The sequence below is a fragment of the Sitophilus oryzae genome, unplaced genomic scaffold (genome assembly GCF_002938485.1).
Source record: "Sitophilus oryzae breed Bouriz unplaced genomic scaffold, Soryzae_2.0 scaffold_813_pilon_pilon, whole genome shotgun sequence".
In the NCBI taxonomy this organism is placed as follows: domain Eukaryota; kingdom Metazoa; phylum Arthropoda; class Insecta; order Coleoptera; family Curculionidae; genus Sitophilus; species Sitophilus oryzae.
In genome coordinates, this window is record NW_022147432.1 from 1,427,056 (window position 1) to 1,445,746 (window position 18,691).

Genomic DNA, 18,691 nt, shown 5'->3' on the forward strand with positions numbered 1-18,691 from the left:
TCAACAATTTTTTCAGAGCCATGGTCAGTCTTTTTATTCTTCTAGTCTATCACACACGCCACACTTGACACCAATTGTTACGTTTTTCGTCGGTTCCGTGTGGATAGAAAGTCACAATTTATTTAAACACTATTTATTTAACACTAATTAACAAAAACAATAACGATAAAGACTTATAGAACTATTTACAAACGATTTATAATTAAGAATTTATTTTGAATTTTTAGCGCGTCAACTGCACTGTTATATTTATAACTGCCCTCTCTAGGCCACTGCCGCCGGCTTTTATACCGACAGGTAAAATAAATCTAGAATAGTCCAAAGATCGTTAGGCGCATAGAGAAGGTTTTCGAATGTTCTCGTATGTACGCGTCCATTCTAGTGGGTCTCGATTCTTCTCGAACGAATGAATCATTGCGGTGTCTATGCGATGTTAAGGTCATCCGAGGGCGGGCCATATTGTGAGGTTAGGTCGAGTCCACACCGGCTCGCAACAATATTGACTTTATACGTGTCAAACAAACAAAAAATAGTTTACTGGTATTATGGAGGAAATAGTAGGCTACAGGCTGTAAAGGATTTATTTTCTGTATATTTCCCAAATAGGCTAGAACAGTTATTAAAGACCGTAAATATAAAAAGAAGAAGAATATTAATAAGGATCATTAGGAAATAATAAATTAAAATGAATTAAATATTCTATTACAAGTGGAAGACGAAAAACAAGTACCAGGAATACGTAAAGAAGTAGTCAAAAAATATTGTACCACTGCTTGGATCCAGACATAAAACGATATTTGGTATGTTAGTATATGACATAAATTAGGATTGATTGACATATTCAATTGGTTTTGGTCACTTCCTGTTTCACCGGAAATTCCTACAACTTTTGATTTTTAAATCGCACCCTCGGTATTTTTTTACTTTATTCAATAGAAAATGACATTCTGAATAGAATGACATATCATACATCAACTTTTTATATTCTCGCTTAATAAAAATCGTATTTTAAATTTCAATCTAGAGTGTCATGGCTATGGTAAAAACACTAATTCTTAATCAAGGGAGCGTTGGAAAAATAGATTTGATCGTCTAATGTTTTTAGTGTCTTGTCGTGGCCGGTTAAAAAATGCCCAAATCGTACTTTTAATCATACCTCAATATTTTCAAATGAAACGAGGGTTGCTCACTAGCATATTTGGAAAAAGCATTTTTTTACGAATAATTGGATACCACACACTTGGTATTTCGAGTCAAATTTTCGTTACAAACCGCAAGTTATAATTTCAAATAAACCATATGCGAAAATGTCAAAAGTTGATATATGATATGTCATTCTATTCAGAGTGTTATTTTCTATCAAATAAAGTAAAAAATTCCGAGGGTGCCATTTAAAAATCAAAAGTTGTAGTAATTTCCGGTGAAACAGGAAGTGACCAAAAACAATTCAATAATATAGAATATAAAAAATAGAATGACCGAAAATAATTCAAATATGTCAATCAATCCTAATTTATGTCATATACTAACATACCAAATGTCGTTTTTTTAACTAAAAAAAATAAAAAAGTTATAGGGGTGAGCCACTTTTGAGACCCACCCGGTATATTACCTTAAATTTATAGCAAAAATATTTACCTAGCCCTTTCTAAATCTTGTCTCAAACACTGCCAGTATTTTAACTGTCTGCACAATTCAATAGTATCCACGTTGCTTGTATTTGAATCTCTGGTTCCACCCTTCAACAGTATCATCCATATAAAATATACATTAATAAATAAATAAAATCATAAAGTTACCTGTGCACTTTGTAATCTTCTCAATAACGGTACGCCATTTCTATACTGACGTTTTAGAGTCCAGTACGCGATCAATCTTTGAATAAATTGTGATTTCTTGGTCATGGTGACCAAAGAAGCAATCTCCTGAATTCTCTCTGGCGGTATTGTCGGTATAAGAATTACTGGTGCTGACGTACGCTTCTTTGCTAAAACCTTTACAAACAACATTATATGAATTCTTTGGAATTAATACCTACTTTTCTTGCTTGTATCATCTTTTTCCTAGCATCTTCTTTCTTTTGATCGCCTTTTTCAGCTTTAGCTTCGGCTGGAGCATGCGAATCACAAAAAGCAATTTTCTGCACTAAAACAGGTTGGCCAGCAACTTCACCTCCCTGAAAACAACATTTTTTAAAATAAATCTTTTATTAAACTTAGACTGCTTACTTTAACAGCATCCATTTTCATATATAAACCAGCTTGTTGGGCACAAGTTACATGAAAAGCTGCATAACAAGAACCTCTGTGACACTGAATACAAGCTCCAGTACCCTTTTGTTTACATACGTAACAAGTTAAACGCCATCTGGCAGCAGGAATGGTTTCTATTGAATCTTTAAAAAAAATTCTCATTTAACTCAGTTTCATTGTCATATTACAGTCTTACCTATAGGTTCTAGAAAAACTGTATTAGCAAATCTTACTTCTGGTATCCATAAAGCACAAACTACATGAGCCCATGCACCTGAATCAGTTTGTTTAAAAGCGCCGCCCTGATTAGGACATAATACACAGTCTACAGGGCGACTAGGTGATTGCAAACATCTAGAGATGAAAAAAAAATGTTTACCTATTAATTACAGTGTTTTAATAAAAACCTTCTGCACAACCACTGCCCTTCTGGTATATACGGTACACCATAACAATCCTGATGTACAGCCAAATTACACATATCACAGAATAGGATAACATTAGTATTTTGACATTCACCATCCATACAAATACAACAAACTGCGTCATCATCTACTACAGCTCCTCCTGTATGGCCACTTACAGCAGCCTAAAACATTAAATATATAGCACTTTTCTTATAGTAAGTACTAAACTACTAAACTAAGAAAATATTGACTTTCTTACCTGAAAATAGGATTCCTTTTCAAGTCGATCCATCAAAAGTTCTAAAGAATCTACACTAACATGGGCTAAACCTTGGGCTTCCCTATAATCAAATATAAAATAAAGATACAAAGGAATACATTTATTATATTAGGTAGTATTCATTTTATTACCGTTTTTCATTCATAATACTCAGCCATGCAGTATCTTCCTCATCAACATCATATTCAACTTCCCCATCTAATTCCTCAGTACTTTTCTCAATAAATCTAATATAAGCATTTGGACGAGGTGGTGCATCACAAATGTTATAATCGGCCAGTTCCTTATAACTAGCTTCAGGCAACTGAACTACTGGTTCTTGCACTTGAGTAAGATTTAGATCAGACTGAACTTCCACATTGTTTTCGGTTGTTTTACATTCCTCTTCATATGGTATGACTTCTATTGGATCATTAATATTCCAACTATAACATAAAAATTAGATTAATTAATATTAACTAAACCAAAACACTAACAAAATACTCACCGGCAAATAACCCCATTCACTTCAAACTGTACCATTTTTTGTGCTTCCTCGAAAGTTAAAGGTTCTGGAATGTTTTGACTAACAGCAGGTGTCGCAGCTTTGGGTCTATTTCTTCCTTTCTTATTTTTTGGAGTTGCAGGCGTAGAAGGAGTTACTGGAGTTGGATTATCATGATTGTAGCTCTAAAACACCAATACCATTTATAAGTAGGTATTTTATTTAGCCGCTGCTATAAGTACTAGTTAGAAATCATGCATGCAATAAAAATAAGGTTCCTTGCGAGAGTACCTTTAAATGATATTGTAGACCACAAACAGTCTTGTAACTTCTTCCACATTTATCCACAGGACATGTATAAGGAGGTCCGTGATCGGCCCTTACTTTCTTACAATGTTCCAATATATCAAAGTCGATACCCATTAGTGCTGAATCACAGGCTGAATATATTTCAGCTACCCTTTTTTTATTTATTTTTAAATTTTAATTCAGAAATTAACAACTAATGTAAACATAGCCCACAAACCACAGACCATAGAGAAATATAAAATACCACAGACAAGACAAGTCAAAAGCACAAAAGTATAATCAGAGATATAGGCTTAATTCATATCCCTGGTTACGACCGGGTCCACATAGGAAATAATTATATATATGATCCGTGAAAATGCCCAATAAAAAAAAAGAAGATTATATATAAAATTTTAATATTCTGTGGTAAGGTTGTCCTATCCTTTTTAAATTTTGAAATTTTGTTAAAATTGATCAAACTAATTTATCTTTCAATTAAAAACTTTGAGCTTTGAACTATTATAAACCGATTATATCAATTGGTATATATAAAGTTAAAGGAAATATGGCCCTTCCAAACCAAGAATTTCTATGGGGAATATTTCAAAGGTAAGTAAATAACAACGTAATCATTATATGCTCTTACATTTTTCAGTTAGCGAATTTTAAATATTTATTTTTTAATTAGTGTTGATCGGGACAGAAGCGGCTTTATAAATGCCAATGAATTACAGCAAGCCCTATCAAATGGAACATGGAGTCCTTTTAATCCTGAAACTGTAAGATTAATGATTGGTAGGTTAAAATAAACGAGGAAAACTTATGGCCTTATGGCTAAGTAAACAAGGATATGTGACTAATTTATAGCTTGTCGATAGTGAAATTATTTATAGCAGTCATAATATGACTAAATACTCACCGAGTAGATTAAAAAAGTATCTAAATATATTTTTATCTGTATAGGTATGTTTGATAGACACAATAAAGGTCAAATAGGTTTTGATGATTTTGGAGCATTATGGAAATATGTAACTGATTGGCAGAATTGCTTTAAATCATTTGACAGAGATAATTCAGGAAATATTGATAAGAGTGAATTAAAAACTGCTCTTACTTCATTTGGATACAACTTATCCGATGATTTGATGAGTACACTAGTTCGAAAGTTCGATCGTGTCGGAAATGGAACTATATTGTTTGATGATTTCATTCAAGCTTGCATTGTTTTACATGTAAGTATTTTACAAGTAAATTACTACCAATATATTTATTATTTGTTTTGTAGACCTTAACATCAGCATTTCGACAGTATGACACTGATCAAGATGGTGTAATTACTATTCATTATGAACAGTTTTTGGGTATGGTACTAAGTTTAAAAATCTAAATCAACTATTAAATTTTATATAGATGTTACTCAATTTGCTATTAGGTAAAAAATACTAGAGCTGGATTTTTTTATATATCTTAGTTGCCTTGGTTGCCTTAAGTGTTAATTTACGTACATCTATGCCAAAGTAAAATGTCATAACATTCCCAATATATACAGATACAGTTAAATCTAGTTTGAAGACAATAATCATATCAGTCCAAAGATGTAATCTCAATAAATAAATATATTTTAAAAGATCATATCATATTTTTTTAATTATGAATAGGATACAAATTAATTAGTATTTTTTACTCTTCATATTGCAAATCAGACAAAATATTTCATCTATGCATTTTTTATTAACAGAAAAATCACATTGTAATTTAACATAATAAATGTCCTTTTTTATAAATATTTAGGAGATTTGGATAAAATACAACAGTTTCATAAAAAAATCAGTAAAAATAACAGTTTAATCAATATAATAAAAAAATATATATTAGCTTCTAACTTGCACTTGCAATTACTTGAAAGAAGAATATTCTGTTTCAATTCGAATAAAACTACTTAAGCAAATAACTAATTAATAACTGTTCATTTTCTATGGTTACCTATAAAAGTTAAATATAAATCTTAATATGTATATAATATACTAGTCGACGCGTCTTAGAGCATACATGATGATTCGCAGTTGATTATAGGGTAGACAGTGAATGTGTAAAATCCAACACCTATTTCTATGCAAACATCTAACCTATCATCGCCTATTAATCACCCTGTATATTTAAGTAATTTGAAACATGTCAAATGCCAAAAGAAAATCAATGACTAAGAAATCTTTGAAGAACTTGTATTCTGTATGAAAGAATAATATTATATTTTTTCAAGCTGTGTATAAGTGATGTACAGAGTCGCTTTTATGTACGGAAACGGTCGATTATTAGGTAAAATATAGGAGGTACCGCAAAAAGTTATATAAAAAAGTTATAGGGTCGGTCATAAAGTCGTGGCACATCAAAGTTTCATATTTTTTAAATGGAACCTCCTGTATATTAATGCATATTTCGGTTCTTCCTTCAATTCTAAGCAAAAATCGAAATACACACAATGTACCACAAACCAACCGTTTCCGAGTTATTGACTTTTGAAAATATCACTTAAACAATTTGATTTAATTAATTTCGATATGTTCAGTTTCATTTAACAATGCCATTTTGCCGAAACTGTGATACTTAATAATATTTGACATTAGATCTCAAGTTAGCATTTATAGATGTATAAAATGAGAGTATAACAAGTCTGGAAATTACAAAATTTTCGTTTAACATTTCAATTCTTCAATTTATGTACATTGTGTATTACGATTATTGTTTAAAATTGAAGAAAGAATTGAAATATGTAATAATATACAGGGGGTTTCATTTAAAAAAAAAGTTTGATGTGACACAACTTTACTGACCCTGTATACTTAAATTTACTAGTAGCTAATAGAAATTTAAAAACCCATTACAACAGTATCACAGTTTCGGCAAAATGGCATCATTAAATCAAACCAAACACATCAAAATTAATTAAAACAAATTATTTAAGTGATATTTCCAAAAGTCAATAACTCGGAAACGGTTGCTTTGAGGTACATTGTGTGTATTTCGATTGTTGCTTAGAATTGAAGGAAGAATCAAAATATGTAATAATATACAGGGGGTTCTATTTAAAAAAATTAAACTTTGATGTGCCACGACTTTATGAACGATCCTGTATACTTAAATTTATTACTCGATAATAGATATTTAAAAATCTTATAACTTTTGTATTTAACTTTTTGCGGTACCTCTATATTTTTACCTAATAATCAGTCACGCAGATTGCAGTAAAACACATTTGTACTCACACCTTTGTGGTTGCTGGTTGCCATGGTAAAACTCAAGATGTCCAATCTCTATTTAAATGTTAGGTCCCTCCTTATTTGTTTGATTTAACCTTAGCGTTATCTTTCTTTTATTCCCCAAGTTGAAAGTTGCGCTCAATAAACTAAATCTGTGGTCTTGCAATGAGATTTTGTAGAATTTTTTTTGTATCTACGGGAGGTCGGAAAACTAACCCGAATCGCGATTTCTTAGTCACTGCGATACCATTCCATCAGAGCGTGTAATTTTAAGGCATGATCAGATATCCCGAAATACTCTTATTTCAAATAATCCTATATTTAACACTAACTAAACTAAGCTATGAGGGCTGCGCGGCGGGCACTTCGAGTCCGTGTTCTTTCAACAGTTCGCGCATCTGTTTATTCTCCTCTTCCAACGCGCATGATCTCTGTATTAGCTGTTCTATAGAAACTGTCAATTTCTTGTTATCTTTCAGGCAAGTGTTGAGGCGCCGCTCTGTGGCCTGCAGCTCGATGATGTAGTCGAAGGCTTTGGCTAAAATGCCCCCTTTGGAGTGGCCTTCATATTGGCCGTTGCCTTTGCTGCTATCTTGTGGACCTTCGGGGATGATTTTCGACAATTTTGCTATCCAGTTATTAATCTTGTCCCTTCGCCTCCTTTCTACTGCGTTGTGGATCGCTCTCCTTTTATCATCTTTCTGTAAAACAATAGAAATTGTCAGATTACACAATTATTGATACATGGACAGTTACAGGGTAACACAGGGACAGTTACAGGGTAACACAGTGGCGGTTCATAAAAGAAGGGTTGGCACCAAAGACATCTAAATAAAAGGAGACAAAACAATTTACATTTTATCGCGATCACGAACCGTTACTTACTCGCACGACTATTTTATTATAGTGATTACATTAGATGCGCGTTCATGGTGTCCTGTGTGTTGAGTTTGTCAAAACAAACGCCACAACTTTGATGCTGTGTGAGGATATAATGTTAAAATAACTACTCTTGAAAAGAAGAAAATGTTGGGTAAATGATTTATATGCAAGAAGAGGAGAAGAAAATGAATATGTAAAACATTTTGTGAATTAAGACAGCAACCGGTTTAATTTTTTGAATATTTTAGGATGTCTCCATCAACATTAATATATCCCAAATAAAATTAAACCTGGTATTCAAAAATATTCAAATTTTTCTAGAATGTATTGGGATCTGAGAAGAAAAATTCGAACGCTCGGACGTGCACGTATTAAAAAAACAAACCAGTTTGTTTTCATCCGACCAACGGGAATTGACGTACGTGCACGGACGCGCAAACTCCGATGCAATGTAACCGCCTGCGTAGATAGCATTTGTTTGTTTTTTTGCTGCGTTCACGTCCGTGTACGTACGACCAAAGAAACGTACGGACACGCATCCAATGTAACCACGGGCTTATAGAAACGTTAAACTATAAATATTTGCATAGGTATCTAACTTTAATTAATATACATAGATTGTGCCAGGATTATACCTTTGAAATTATTTTTAGTTTTCTAATTAAATTATATTAGGGAAATTACAATGACAACTAGCAGCATCGCTGTGCGCATTCATCTTTACTATGAAATTGTCGAAATCTGTAGAAATTACGCTGACATTTGACGTTTTCATTTGTTTTCATTCAATTTATATTTGACAGCGCGCGGTTGTGAGTTTTCTGCGGTAATTGAAAGTTTTTGTAGCTTTTGAACAACTTTCTAATAATTATTAGTATTTATTGCAAAGAAAACTATTTAAAGTAGTTTTTAACTATCTACGATGATTCGCCAGTACATAGTTTGTAAAAAGGTGGACTATTCTAACCCGGAATTGATATTTCGACGGTAAGTGTCATTACGTTTTTTTACCTTTAGCCATGCTTACAGTAGCGTATTTAGATACTTTTAGTTATAGCTAAGTAGATTATTACAAAAATACGTATATTTTCTTATTTGTTGGCGCTTTCGATTGTGAAATTAGAGTTACCCTCAGTTAGACCTCAGGCACAACTAGTTATATTGGAAAATTGGTCTGAGGCAATCCCAATCAATTTTTGATAAAATTCATCAATTTTTGATAAAAAAACATCACGCCACCGTCACGCCACTGATAGAGCCAAATGACAGAATGATAGACCAAACTCGACCGTGTTGTCATATTTATGTACCCATCTCTTTTTAACTCTCATAAAAGTGTCAAGCCATGTATGATTCTAAAAAATTGAGTTTTATGAATAGAGTGTTGTCTACCCATTTAGATGTCTTTGGTTGGCACTAGAGATGGGTAGTTCTGGTATTTTAACAGAGTCGGGTCCGGACTGAGTTACATCAAGCTTCGTGGACCTATATCTACATAATTTTAATTTAACTAAATTTTGTTTCGCGTGAAGCAATTCGCGTTCAAAGGCTTTATATTCCTTTAGGGCAATCTGATGTTTGCGTTTTGCCAAGTCCTTATCACCTGATCTTAGCTGTTCTATTTATTTGGTAGAATTACCTTAAGGTTCAAATTTATGACTTTGAGGCAAAGTATTATGATATTTACATACTAATAAAAGATAGTCGAGACACATTTACAGCTTTCCATCAAAACTGCCATATAGGAACTGCTTCATACTAGAAGCAAAATACTCAGCAAAATAAGCATTTAACAGACAAATAGATCGCCATAGCGCAGTTACTAGATATACATGTAAACGGCGCGCCGACCCGAGATTTCGTTAGCCAGTATAGTAATAACACTCCAATTAAAAGTAATTTGTTACATGGTTCAGAAACTTGGAGAATGACAGAAAAACATAAAAGAATAATAGAAGCAACCGAAACGGATGCACTTAGAAGATCGGTCAGAGTATCCCGAGGAGTATCCAAAAGCGAGAGAGTGAAATGAAAATATCCGGGAACAAATGGAAATTCGGGAATTTTTCATGTTAGACATGACGTCAAGACTTTTGTCAAAATATGAAATAGACTTTACGAACTTATAACTTATAACCTTTTTATTGATTTGAAATTGAATTGAAAATTGAAAAAAAATTAAATTAAAAAATAGCTGGAGGCATACTCAAGTCTAATGAATGTAATTTTCACATACTCAAATAAAATTTTGATATGAAATAACAACAATCAGCATATTTGCATGGCTTCACATGGGTATATTATATACACAAAACGAAATGCAATCAAAACAGTGCACTACCAAGAGAAAATGGTTCCAAAGCAAACGAAATGATGCCTAAACAACTGTTTTGTGGATAAAGAGGCCAACTATTATTTGGAAAGGTTGATGATAGTGATGGACATTACGATTCTTTTTAGTGAATTGAATCACACGATTCAATTTCTCATATTGAATCGACTCCTACGATTGTTTCACCGCTGCCTCCGGCGCCCCCGTAGAAATGAACGATTGCATTATGATCCGATTCAACTCACGATCCTTTTTTACGGCTCATCGTTCAAATCTTATGGATCCGTGCTGGCCACGATTCATTGTGATCCGATTCAATTCTCACGATTCTTTTTTACGGCTCATCGTTCAAATGTTATGGATCCGTGCTGGCCACGATTCAATTGAACGAACCGGATTGCAAGCAATGAATCGAATCTCACGATTCATTTTTAATACTCGTTCAAATGAACGACTCGTCCAATCTTTGCCCACCTCTAGTTGATGAGATGAAAATGCTGTTAGGAGAAGTGTGAGGAAAAATAAGAATAAGAAAGTTTTGAGTCACTGTGAGACAGGAACGACCTCGCATTAAAAGTAGAAATTAGCAGTAATAACTCACCGCCTTAACTGGTAATAACATAGAATTATCTATCACTGTTGGTCTGGGTGCTATAGCTCTTGTACTACTTGTCGATGTATAAACTTCTGGACTTCCGATAACGTATATTTGTCCATTTAAGCCACTTCCGGATATCACTTGGGGTATGGTTGTTGAATTTGAGAAACTCGATGTGGTTGACACATATTGGGAAGGATCTGAACCATTTTCAACCTGTAGCACTCTATAGGTTATTAGTGGACCTGAATAAAAATGGCATTAACCATGGTAAACTGACAACTTAAGAAAAATTGATAAATATTCCTATACAGGGTCCGGCAATAGTGCGTCGGGCATCTGTAGCTCCTAGAATAAAAAACTTGGGAATTTTGTTTAAGTGCAAATCTAAAGTAGGTACTAGGATCTATTTCAGGAAAATAGTTTAACTTATATAGGGTTGCTCAAAAAAGTGAGTGGATCGGATTTATTTTGTTTAAATGGAACACCCTCTATATTATTGTATTTTTGGCCTCCTTTCAGATCACTTTACATAATCCTAAGATATGAGTTATATTTCGATACTTTCAGAGATATTAATAAATAAATAAAAAATATATATTTTTCAGCCTTTCTTAAAAAAATATTAAAAATATAAGGACTGTCCTGAAATCAGGTTTATTATACCTAGCTGATAAATACCTAATATATTATATTAGGTATTTACTTTAAATGCCCTGTACTTACCTTGCTATGAATATGATAATCGTAAATCATACAGGATGTTTAAAATTCTACGCCAAACCTTTATAAAATATAAAATAATTTTTCTTTGTTTTTTTAGTGGAACACCCTGTATATTATTTTTTATTAGATGGAGAGTTAAAAAATAAACATTTTTTGAATTTAAAACATTTCACAATTTTTAACGCAGATGTTTGCGGTTTTATAGTTCATATGGCATTTTCCACAGTGAATTTTTATCAAAGACAGTCAAGACACCCAATGATTTTTCTCTCATATTTTACCGTTGAAAGGAGTCATAAATATGAAATAATACTGTGTCTATATCTGCGAAACCATTAAAAATTTTGGAATGCTTTAAATACAAAAAATGTTGTTTTTAACTCCATCCCATAAATAAAAAAATAATATACAGGGTGTTCCATTTAAAAAATGAATTAAAATTATTTTATATTTTAGAAAGTTTGAAGTAGAATTTTAAACACCCTGTACGATTTACGATTACCGTATTTATAGCAAAGTAAATATAGACTATTTAGGGTAAATACCTAATTAATATAGTTTTCATATCAGGACAGTTCTTGTATTTGTAATAATTTTTTTAAGGAAGTACTGGGAAGTAGTTTGACAAGTATATATTTTTTTTATTTACTTATTAATATCTCTGAAATTATTGAAATGTATTTACTCATATCTTAGGATTATGTAAAGTGATCTGAAAGGAAACCAAAAATGCAATAATATACAGGGTGTTTTTCCCACTCACTTTTTAGAGTCACCCTATAGAAATTAAAATATTTTCGTGAAATACAAAGTTTTTTATTCCAGGAGCTACAGATGCCCGACGCATTATTGCTGGACCCTGAATAAATTAAAATATTTCTTGAAATAAAAGTATACAAAGCGTCAGAGGTGTGTAACTTTTTAACATAGTACAGCAAGGTTACACTGGTTACCCAGTACCTCAAACCATACTCTATTATCCGTTCAAGGTCATCATTTGTATTGTATCTTAATGGTCTTTTCACATTATTATACATCTATCGTTTCCAGGACGTAACCTTTTGAATCTGAAAAACATTAGTTAGTAGATATACAGTAGGGTGTCCGTTATTTACCAAGTTGATCATTTCTCTCACGACGCCCTATAAAAATTTTTAGTTTATTGTCTAAAACACAATAACAGACTATTGTAAACCCTTAATATTCACAATAAACCTTGCCCCAAAGACGATTTATTTCCCATTTAAATTACATGGGAATTTGCCAGTTTTTGCAAATAATATTTTTTTCTCTCGCAGCCATGACAATCACATATTCTTATACAGAATTGAACGCTCTACAAAAAAGGCCTCTTACAATTTTTCCATAAATCTACTATTTCAAAAGTTATTCACCGTTAAAACTAACCACTCGGTAAGTTCCTAAATTTTTCAACTTTTTTGACAAAATTATGATTATTTTTGAAAAAATTAATCTATTTCTGTAAAAATTTACAATTCTGATAGTGTTAAGGTTAGGCTAAAAGCATAAAATTAAGAAATTTTCAAGTCTAACGAAGTTTAAACCATTTAAATATAGCTGACTTATTTTTTGATAGACATTCTTTAGTTGGATTTTGATATTTCTTCTTATACTCTCTTACAGTCTGAATAACATTGTTTTTCATCTTCACTTCTAGATAAAATATTAATGTATTCTTCTGACAATTTAACAGCTATTTTTGCAGTATCATTAACTACTCTCAAATTTTTCACAATTTCCAAGCCTCTCATGTATCCAGGATCCTTTAACCATTCCGTACTGTTTAACTGCCGAAAACTTGTATCAATATTAAACCGTGTAAAAATTGTAACGAATTTGAATTTATGAAATAATCAAGGTTTTTATTTATCAACAGCGGTTAGCACAGAAAAACAGCGGTTAGAAATATTGAACTCTTCGTAATTACTCACTTCAAGCTTCAACCATTTTCTGCCTGATACTGAATAAGTATTTGAATTAACTACCCGTCATGCATTCAATTATTGTTCAAAATTGTTTATCATGGTATCATGAAAATTGTTTTTTTTTTAAATAATAGATTAAATTTTTCAAAAATAATCATAATTTTGTCAAAAAAGTTGAAAAAATAATCATAATTTTGCCAAAAAAGTTGAAAAAATTAGGAATTTACCGAGTGGTTAACTTTAACCGTGAATAACTTTTGAAGGAGTAGGTTTATCGAAAAATTGTAAGAGACCTTTTTTGTAGAGCGTTCAATTCTGTAGAAGAATATGTAATTGTAATGGCTGCGAGAGAACAAGATCGAGAGAAAAAAAATGATTTGCAAAAAGTGGCAAATTCCCATGTAATTTAAATGAGAAATGAATCGTCTTTAGGGCAAGGTTTATTGTGAATATTAAGGGTTTACAATGGTCTGTTATTGTTTTTTAGACACTAAACTAAAAATTTAGAGGGCGTCGTAAGAGAAATGATCAACTTTATAAATTAATAACGGACACCCTAATGTGGATACATATTCTGGTTGCTAGAACGGAAATAGCTTGCTAGGATACGAGATGTGTAAGATAATGTGCAGACCTTAAGTTGAAAAATATAGTATAGATAGAGAATAATAGTGTTACTATAAGAGTATTATTTATATAGTATTTTTTTTAAACAGACTTATTTTTTTAATGCAAAGAAAAATAAAAGTAAGATAAATACACTTCTTATACAGCGCTTTACATAGATTAAATATTGACAGGCAATACAGTTTTTTTCACCAAAAAAGTAGAGCATTAAATAAACATTCGAGACTTGAACAAAACAATTTTTTTGTAATGGAGATTCCAAACTACTCATTCAAATCCTAACTCAGTCCTATGTTGTGCTATATAATAAGTCCTATGTTTACAGAAAATAAAAGCAGAGTATGCATAACACTAAAAGCAGGGGAATCTCTAATAGTGAATATAAAAATCAAAGATCTAAATTTAGAAACGCTTAAAAAATCCTAAATTCTTAGGTTATAATGGGATACATTAATTTTGGAATAGTTAATAGGTACTTAACATAAAATAGATTGTTTAATATATATAGTTTTTCCAAACAACTAGTCAAAACAATCCCATGTTTTAAATAATATACTGTTATAAACAGAATAATTGTACGTAAATTTACAAACCTTCTGGTGATCTTATAGAGTACTGCACATCACTATCAGGAGTCTCCAGTAGAGTTTGTGGTGCCAAGTGTTCAATTGAAGCTTGATCATCATCACAATCACTATCCATAGAAGCAGCTCCTTTCATATTGTCTAAAATTACTTTTTGCTCCTCTATTTCAATATCATCGCTAAAAACAGGTTATTATTGTTATTATGCTACCTTTATCTAATTATTGTATTAATCAGTTATCAAATATCAAAGTTACTTTGACCTTGTCAAAGACGTTATATAATCTTCCGTATCAATAAAAGAATAATTTAAACAAATTATAACTGATACCTTCTCTCAAGAGGATCCAATAAATCCATAATTATGAAAAAATATTATTTTCCTAAAATATTTGAATTTTAGTACGATTTTGGTCACGGGAACAAAACAGGTCATGTGACGCTACAAATTTTCTAAAGAATGACATAATGACAAATGACAACCATCACTGACAGCTGTTCAGACCATATTCCTTTAGACACGGAAAGAGAGGGGACAAGTAACACGGCAGCTGAAAGTGAGCCAAGTTGTCACCACCCGAAATTCTCCAATGGCGTAGCGTCAGAAATTAGAGAACAACGGCATACGGTCGAGTCAGCCGCTGCTGACACGTATACGTAGACGTAAAGAATCTTTTACGTGTATAAAAAATAAGAAATAGAGAACAACGGCATACGGTCGAGTCGGCCTACAAACACGTAAACGTTTACGTACGCATGCGCATTTCTTATATTTTTATTTTTTATACACGTAAAAGATTCTTTACGTCTACGTCTACGTGCCAGCAGCGGCCGACTCGACCGTATGCCGTTGTTCTCTAATATCAGAAATGCGCATGCGTACGTAAACGTTTACGTGTTTTTAGGCCGACTCGACCGTATGCCGTTGTTCTCTATTAGCTTGTACCTAGACGGTACAAAATATTTATTAAAACGTAGACTAATATATCGTTCATTTTTGAGTAATGCATATACAATTTTGTATTTTATAGTCTCACCTTTATAATATTAGAATATCTAAGTCGATAATGCAAAATTTATTTAACAGTCACAGTGGACTGATTATCAAGACAATTATTTATTTATTAACGTGTGTATAATGTATAATTAAATAAAAAATAATGTAATAACATATATTTTAAACGTGTATATACATATATACTGTATGATCGAAAAAAACGGCGTTTTGTTTGTTTGGAAATGACAATTTCACAAATGAATATTAAAAATTACATTATTCATTGAATATTGAATCCGTAAGCAAGTGTGAAGAGAATTGGCTAGATTCATTATTATACCGTTTAATCGAAAAAACGACGTCCAGTTGGCTTGTAAATTACGATCGATGACATTCCCCATATAATTCTACATATAAAATTACATAAAAACTATACAAAACGACATCGAAAAAAGACGGCGTCAGCGATGGCTATGAAATGAAGATCGCTGTCATTTTATATGTAAAATTATATGGGGAATGTCATCAATCGTCATTAGAGAACAACGGCATACGGTCGAGTCGGCCTACAAACACGTAAACGTTTACGTACGCATGCGCATTTCTTATATTTTTATTTTTTATGCACGTAAAAGATTCTTTACGTCTACGTCTACGTGCCAGCAGCGGCCGACTCGACCGTATGCCGTTGTTCTCTATTTACAAGCCAACTGGACGTCGTTTATTTTTCGACCATACGGTATAATAATGAATCTAGTCATTACCCTTCACACTTGCGTACGGATTCAATCTTTGAATAAGAAGACTAAGGAAGGAGCATAATGCTATCCATGTATTCATGCATTGTGGGCGGAAAAGCCACCATAAAAGCTCTCTAAGGGTGCAGCCACACTATCCTAAAAACGGCGTATCGGCGTAACGGCGTAACGACCTTGAATCGATTTCCAGTAATTCTATTGGCTGAAATTTTTGACAGATGAATTTGACAGATAAAATTTCTGACAGATGAATGTTTCAGCCAATAGAATTACTGGAAATCGATTCAAGGTCGTTACGCCGTTTTTAGGATAGTGTGGCTGCACCCTAAGGTGGGGATCCTTGACAGTTCTGTTTGACGATTCATTTGACACATTTGAATTTAATTTGAAATTTTGTGGATTTGTCAGTCTTTACGGAGCTTATTTTATGTTATTTATTATTTATTCTACTACTGATAGTTGCATAAAGGTAGTAAATCTAGATGGAAATTGTGGCAGAACTTAAATTAACAGTGACACTATCGCGATTTATCGAAAAAGACTCTAAAATAGTTGGTTGTGTAGCGTGCGGTAGATCTCGGCAAAAATTGAGTGAAATAATGGAACAACTTTTCGCTAGTAAGTGACTATATAATATACATACGTGTAGTAAACCGATCATTTGTGAAATTCACTTAAATTAACTAAATTATATATTTTTCTTGCATTTTAGCTTTTATTTATTACTTGTCAAAGATTAGATGTCAAAGAATTTAGATACGTTAATTTGACTTACCTGCTGCAGTAGCGTATCGGATATTTGTGTTAATAAATACTTATTATAACTTATCTATTTTTATTAGAATTATATATTTTTATAACAATTTTAATAACTACCAACATTTATTCACAACGTAAAATAAAACAACAAATTATTGAGCCTACCCCACGTCTACCCTACATCATAGTTTTACATTTTTTAAATAAAATTAGAACGACACTGATAAACCGGAATTTAAGTCGGCCATATTTGAGGCCCATCGCGGTGTACCTAAGATTATTGATATGCTCCTTCCTTAGTCTTCTTATTCAAAGGATTCAATAAATAATGTAATTTTTAATATTTGTTACCTTCAATCATAAGAATATCCTATTTTTAAGAATATCCGAATTTATTCACAAAAAAATAAAACAACTCTAGAAGCTTTGTGTTATTTTATTTATTTTTAAATTCTTATTAATTACTCACTGAAACTATTATTATACACTTAAATTAGCAAATTTTTTGAAAGAATATTTAAAAAAATATATGTATGTAGTAAAGGTGCCCGGTGGCGTAGAGGTATAGGCTCTCGTCTACCAATCTCAAGGTGTGGGTTCGATTCCCACACCCGGCATTTCATCAGCCGACTATTTCTATTAAAATAAAAATAGTTTGGGTACCTAGGTCGACTCAGCCTTAAATGAGTACTTGGGATTTACAATCCTGAGGTAATAATAGGCGGTTGAAGCGTAGTGCTAGCCACATTACCTTCCTTGTATACCGAACGGCTCTAGTATAGCAAGCTGTACCTTGCTACTCCCAAGGCGTTAAACACTATATACGGGAGCTATTATTATTATTATTATGTATGTAGTAACAAGTAGCCCACCACAAGTTTGTCCACCCCAACAAATCTTGGCAGGTAAATTTAAGTTTTATATAACTATACATGTAGATTTTTTATCACTAGAATTTTTCATTTTTTTATAGTTTAAAATAATTGTCCATAGTTGATAACAATACTTTATACATTTTTTTACATGTAAAATATATAAAAAAATGTTTATTCCAGAAATTGTATTTCTCTGATTATAATTCCCTACGCCACTGGTGACATCCGGTCTGAGTAGCAATATTTATAGTTTCAAACATTAATTATAATACAGGATATTGAAAATACTACTTTGAATTATTAAAATTAGTTTGGTTTGGATGTGGTGCAAGACATATTAAAAGCATTTTACATATTTTTACTGCTATAATGAAAAAAATGTACATTTTATGACCACATAACAAAAGTTGTGTATCGATTTTTACCTGTGAAATGTAATTCCAGCCACTTTTTTCTCGCTTCGGCCTTTGCAGCCATACTCTGAACATCTCACCATACTAAACAACACAGTTTATAAATTTAAAACAAAACAGTTGTCACAAAAAACATAAAAATTCGCTCGGTGTCACCTCGAAATCTTGTCACCAAAGTATGGCCGCCGATCGAATTTTGGCCTCACTATCCGATCACGTGTTA

The 18,691-nt window shown here is 32.2% G+C and overlaps 3 protein-coding genes across 3 annotated transcripts in view; 1 reads left to right on the plus strand and 2 right to left on the minus strand.

Annotated features, from left to right (window-relative positions):
- The window catches only part of LOC115889391 (peregrin), a 29,625-nt gene extending 25,779 nt beyond the window's left edge, over positions 1 to 3,846 (minus strand). The window contains exons 1-10 of the mRNA XM_030909366.1: positions 3,715 to 3,846; positions 3,427 to 3,608; positions 3,071 to 3,364; positions 2,919 to 3,000; positions 2,660 to 2,841; positions 2,449 to 2,606; positions 2,229 to 2,395; positions 2,039 to 2,176; positions 1,800 to 1,994; positions 1,639 to 1,739 (exon numbers count right to left, since the gene is read on the minus strand). Of these exons, the coding sequence (XP_030765226.1) occupies positions 1,639 to 1,739; positions 1,800 to 1,994; positions 2,039 to 2,176; positions 2,229 to 2,395; positions 2,449 to 2,606; positions 2,660 to 2,841; positions 2,919 to 3,000; positions 3,071 to 3,364; positions 3,427 to 3,608; positions 3,715 to 3,846 (1,631 nt within the window). The remainder of the gene's footprint in view (positions 1 to 1,638; positions 1,740 to 1,799; positions 1,995 to 2,038; positions 2,177 to 2,228; positions 2,396 to 2,448; positions 2,607 to 2,659; positions 2,842 to 2,918; positions 3,001 to 3,070; positions 3,365 to 3,426; positions 3,609 to 3,714) is intronic.
- A 271-nt stretch (positions 3,847 to 4,117) lies between these two features.
- LOC115889355 (programmed cell death protein 6-like) lies at positions 4,118 to 5,348 on the plus strand. Its single transcript, XM_030909337.1, has 4 exons — positions 4,118 to 4,323; positions 4,403 to 4,509; positions 4,678 to 4,946; positions 5,000 to 5,348. Exons 1-4 carry the CDS (start codon positions 4,280 to 4,282, stop codon positions 5,099 to 5,101), a joined length of 522 nt encoding a protein of 173 aa, XP_030765197.1. The 5' UTR covers positions 4,118 to 4,279; the 3' UTR covers positions 5,102 to 5,348.
- A 1,465-nt stretch (positions 5,349 to 6,813) lies between these two features.
- LOC115889342 (upstream stimulatory factor 1) lies at positions 6,814 to 15,139 on the minus strand. The gene is made up of 4 exons (XM_030909320.1): positions 14,998 to 15,139; positions 14,676 to 14,845; positions 10,787 to 11,028; positions 6,814 to 7,672 (listed from the first exon to the last, which is right to left on the minus strand). Exons 1-4 carry the CDS (start codon positions 15,024 to 15,026, stop codon positions 7,313 to 7,315), a joined length of 801 nt encoding a protein of 266 aa, XP_030765180.1. The 5' UTR covers positions 15,027 to 15,139; the 3' UTR covers positions 6,814 to 7,312.
- Between the last annotated feature and the right edge of the window lie 3,552 nt (positions 15,140 to 18,691).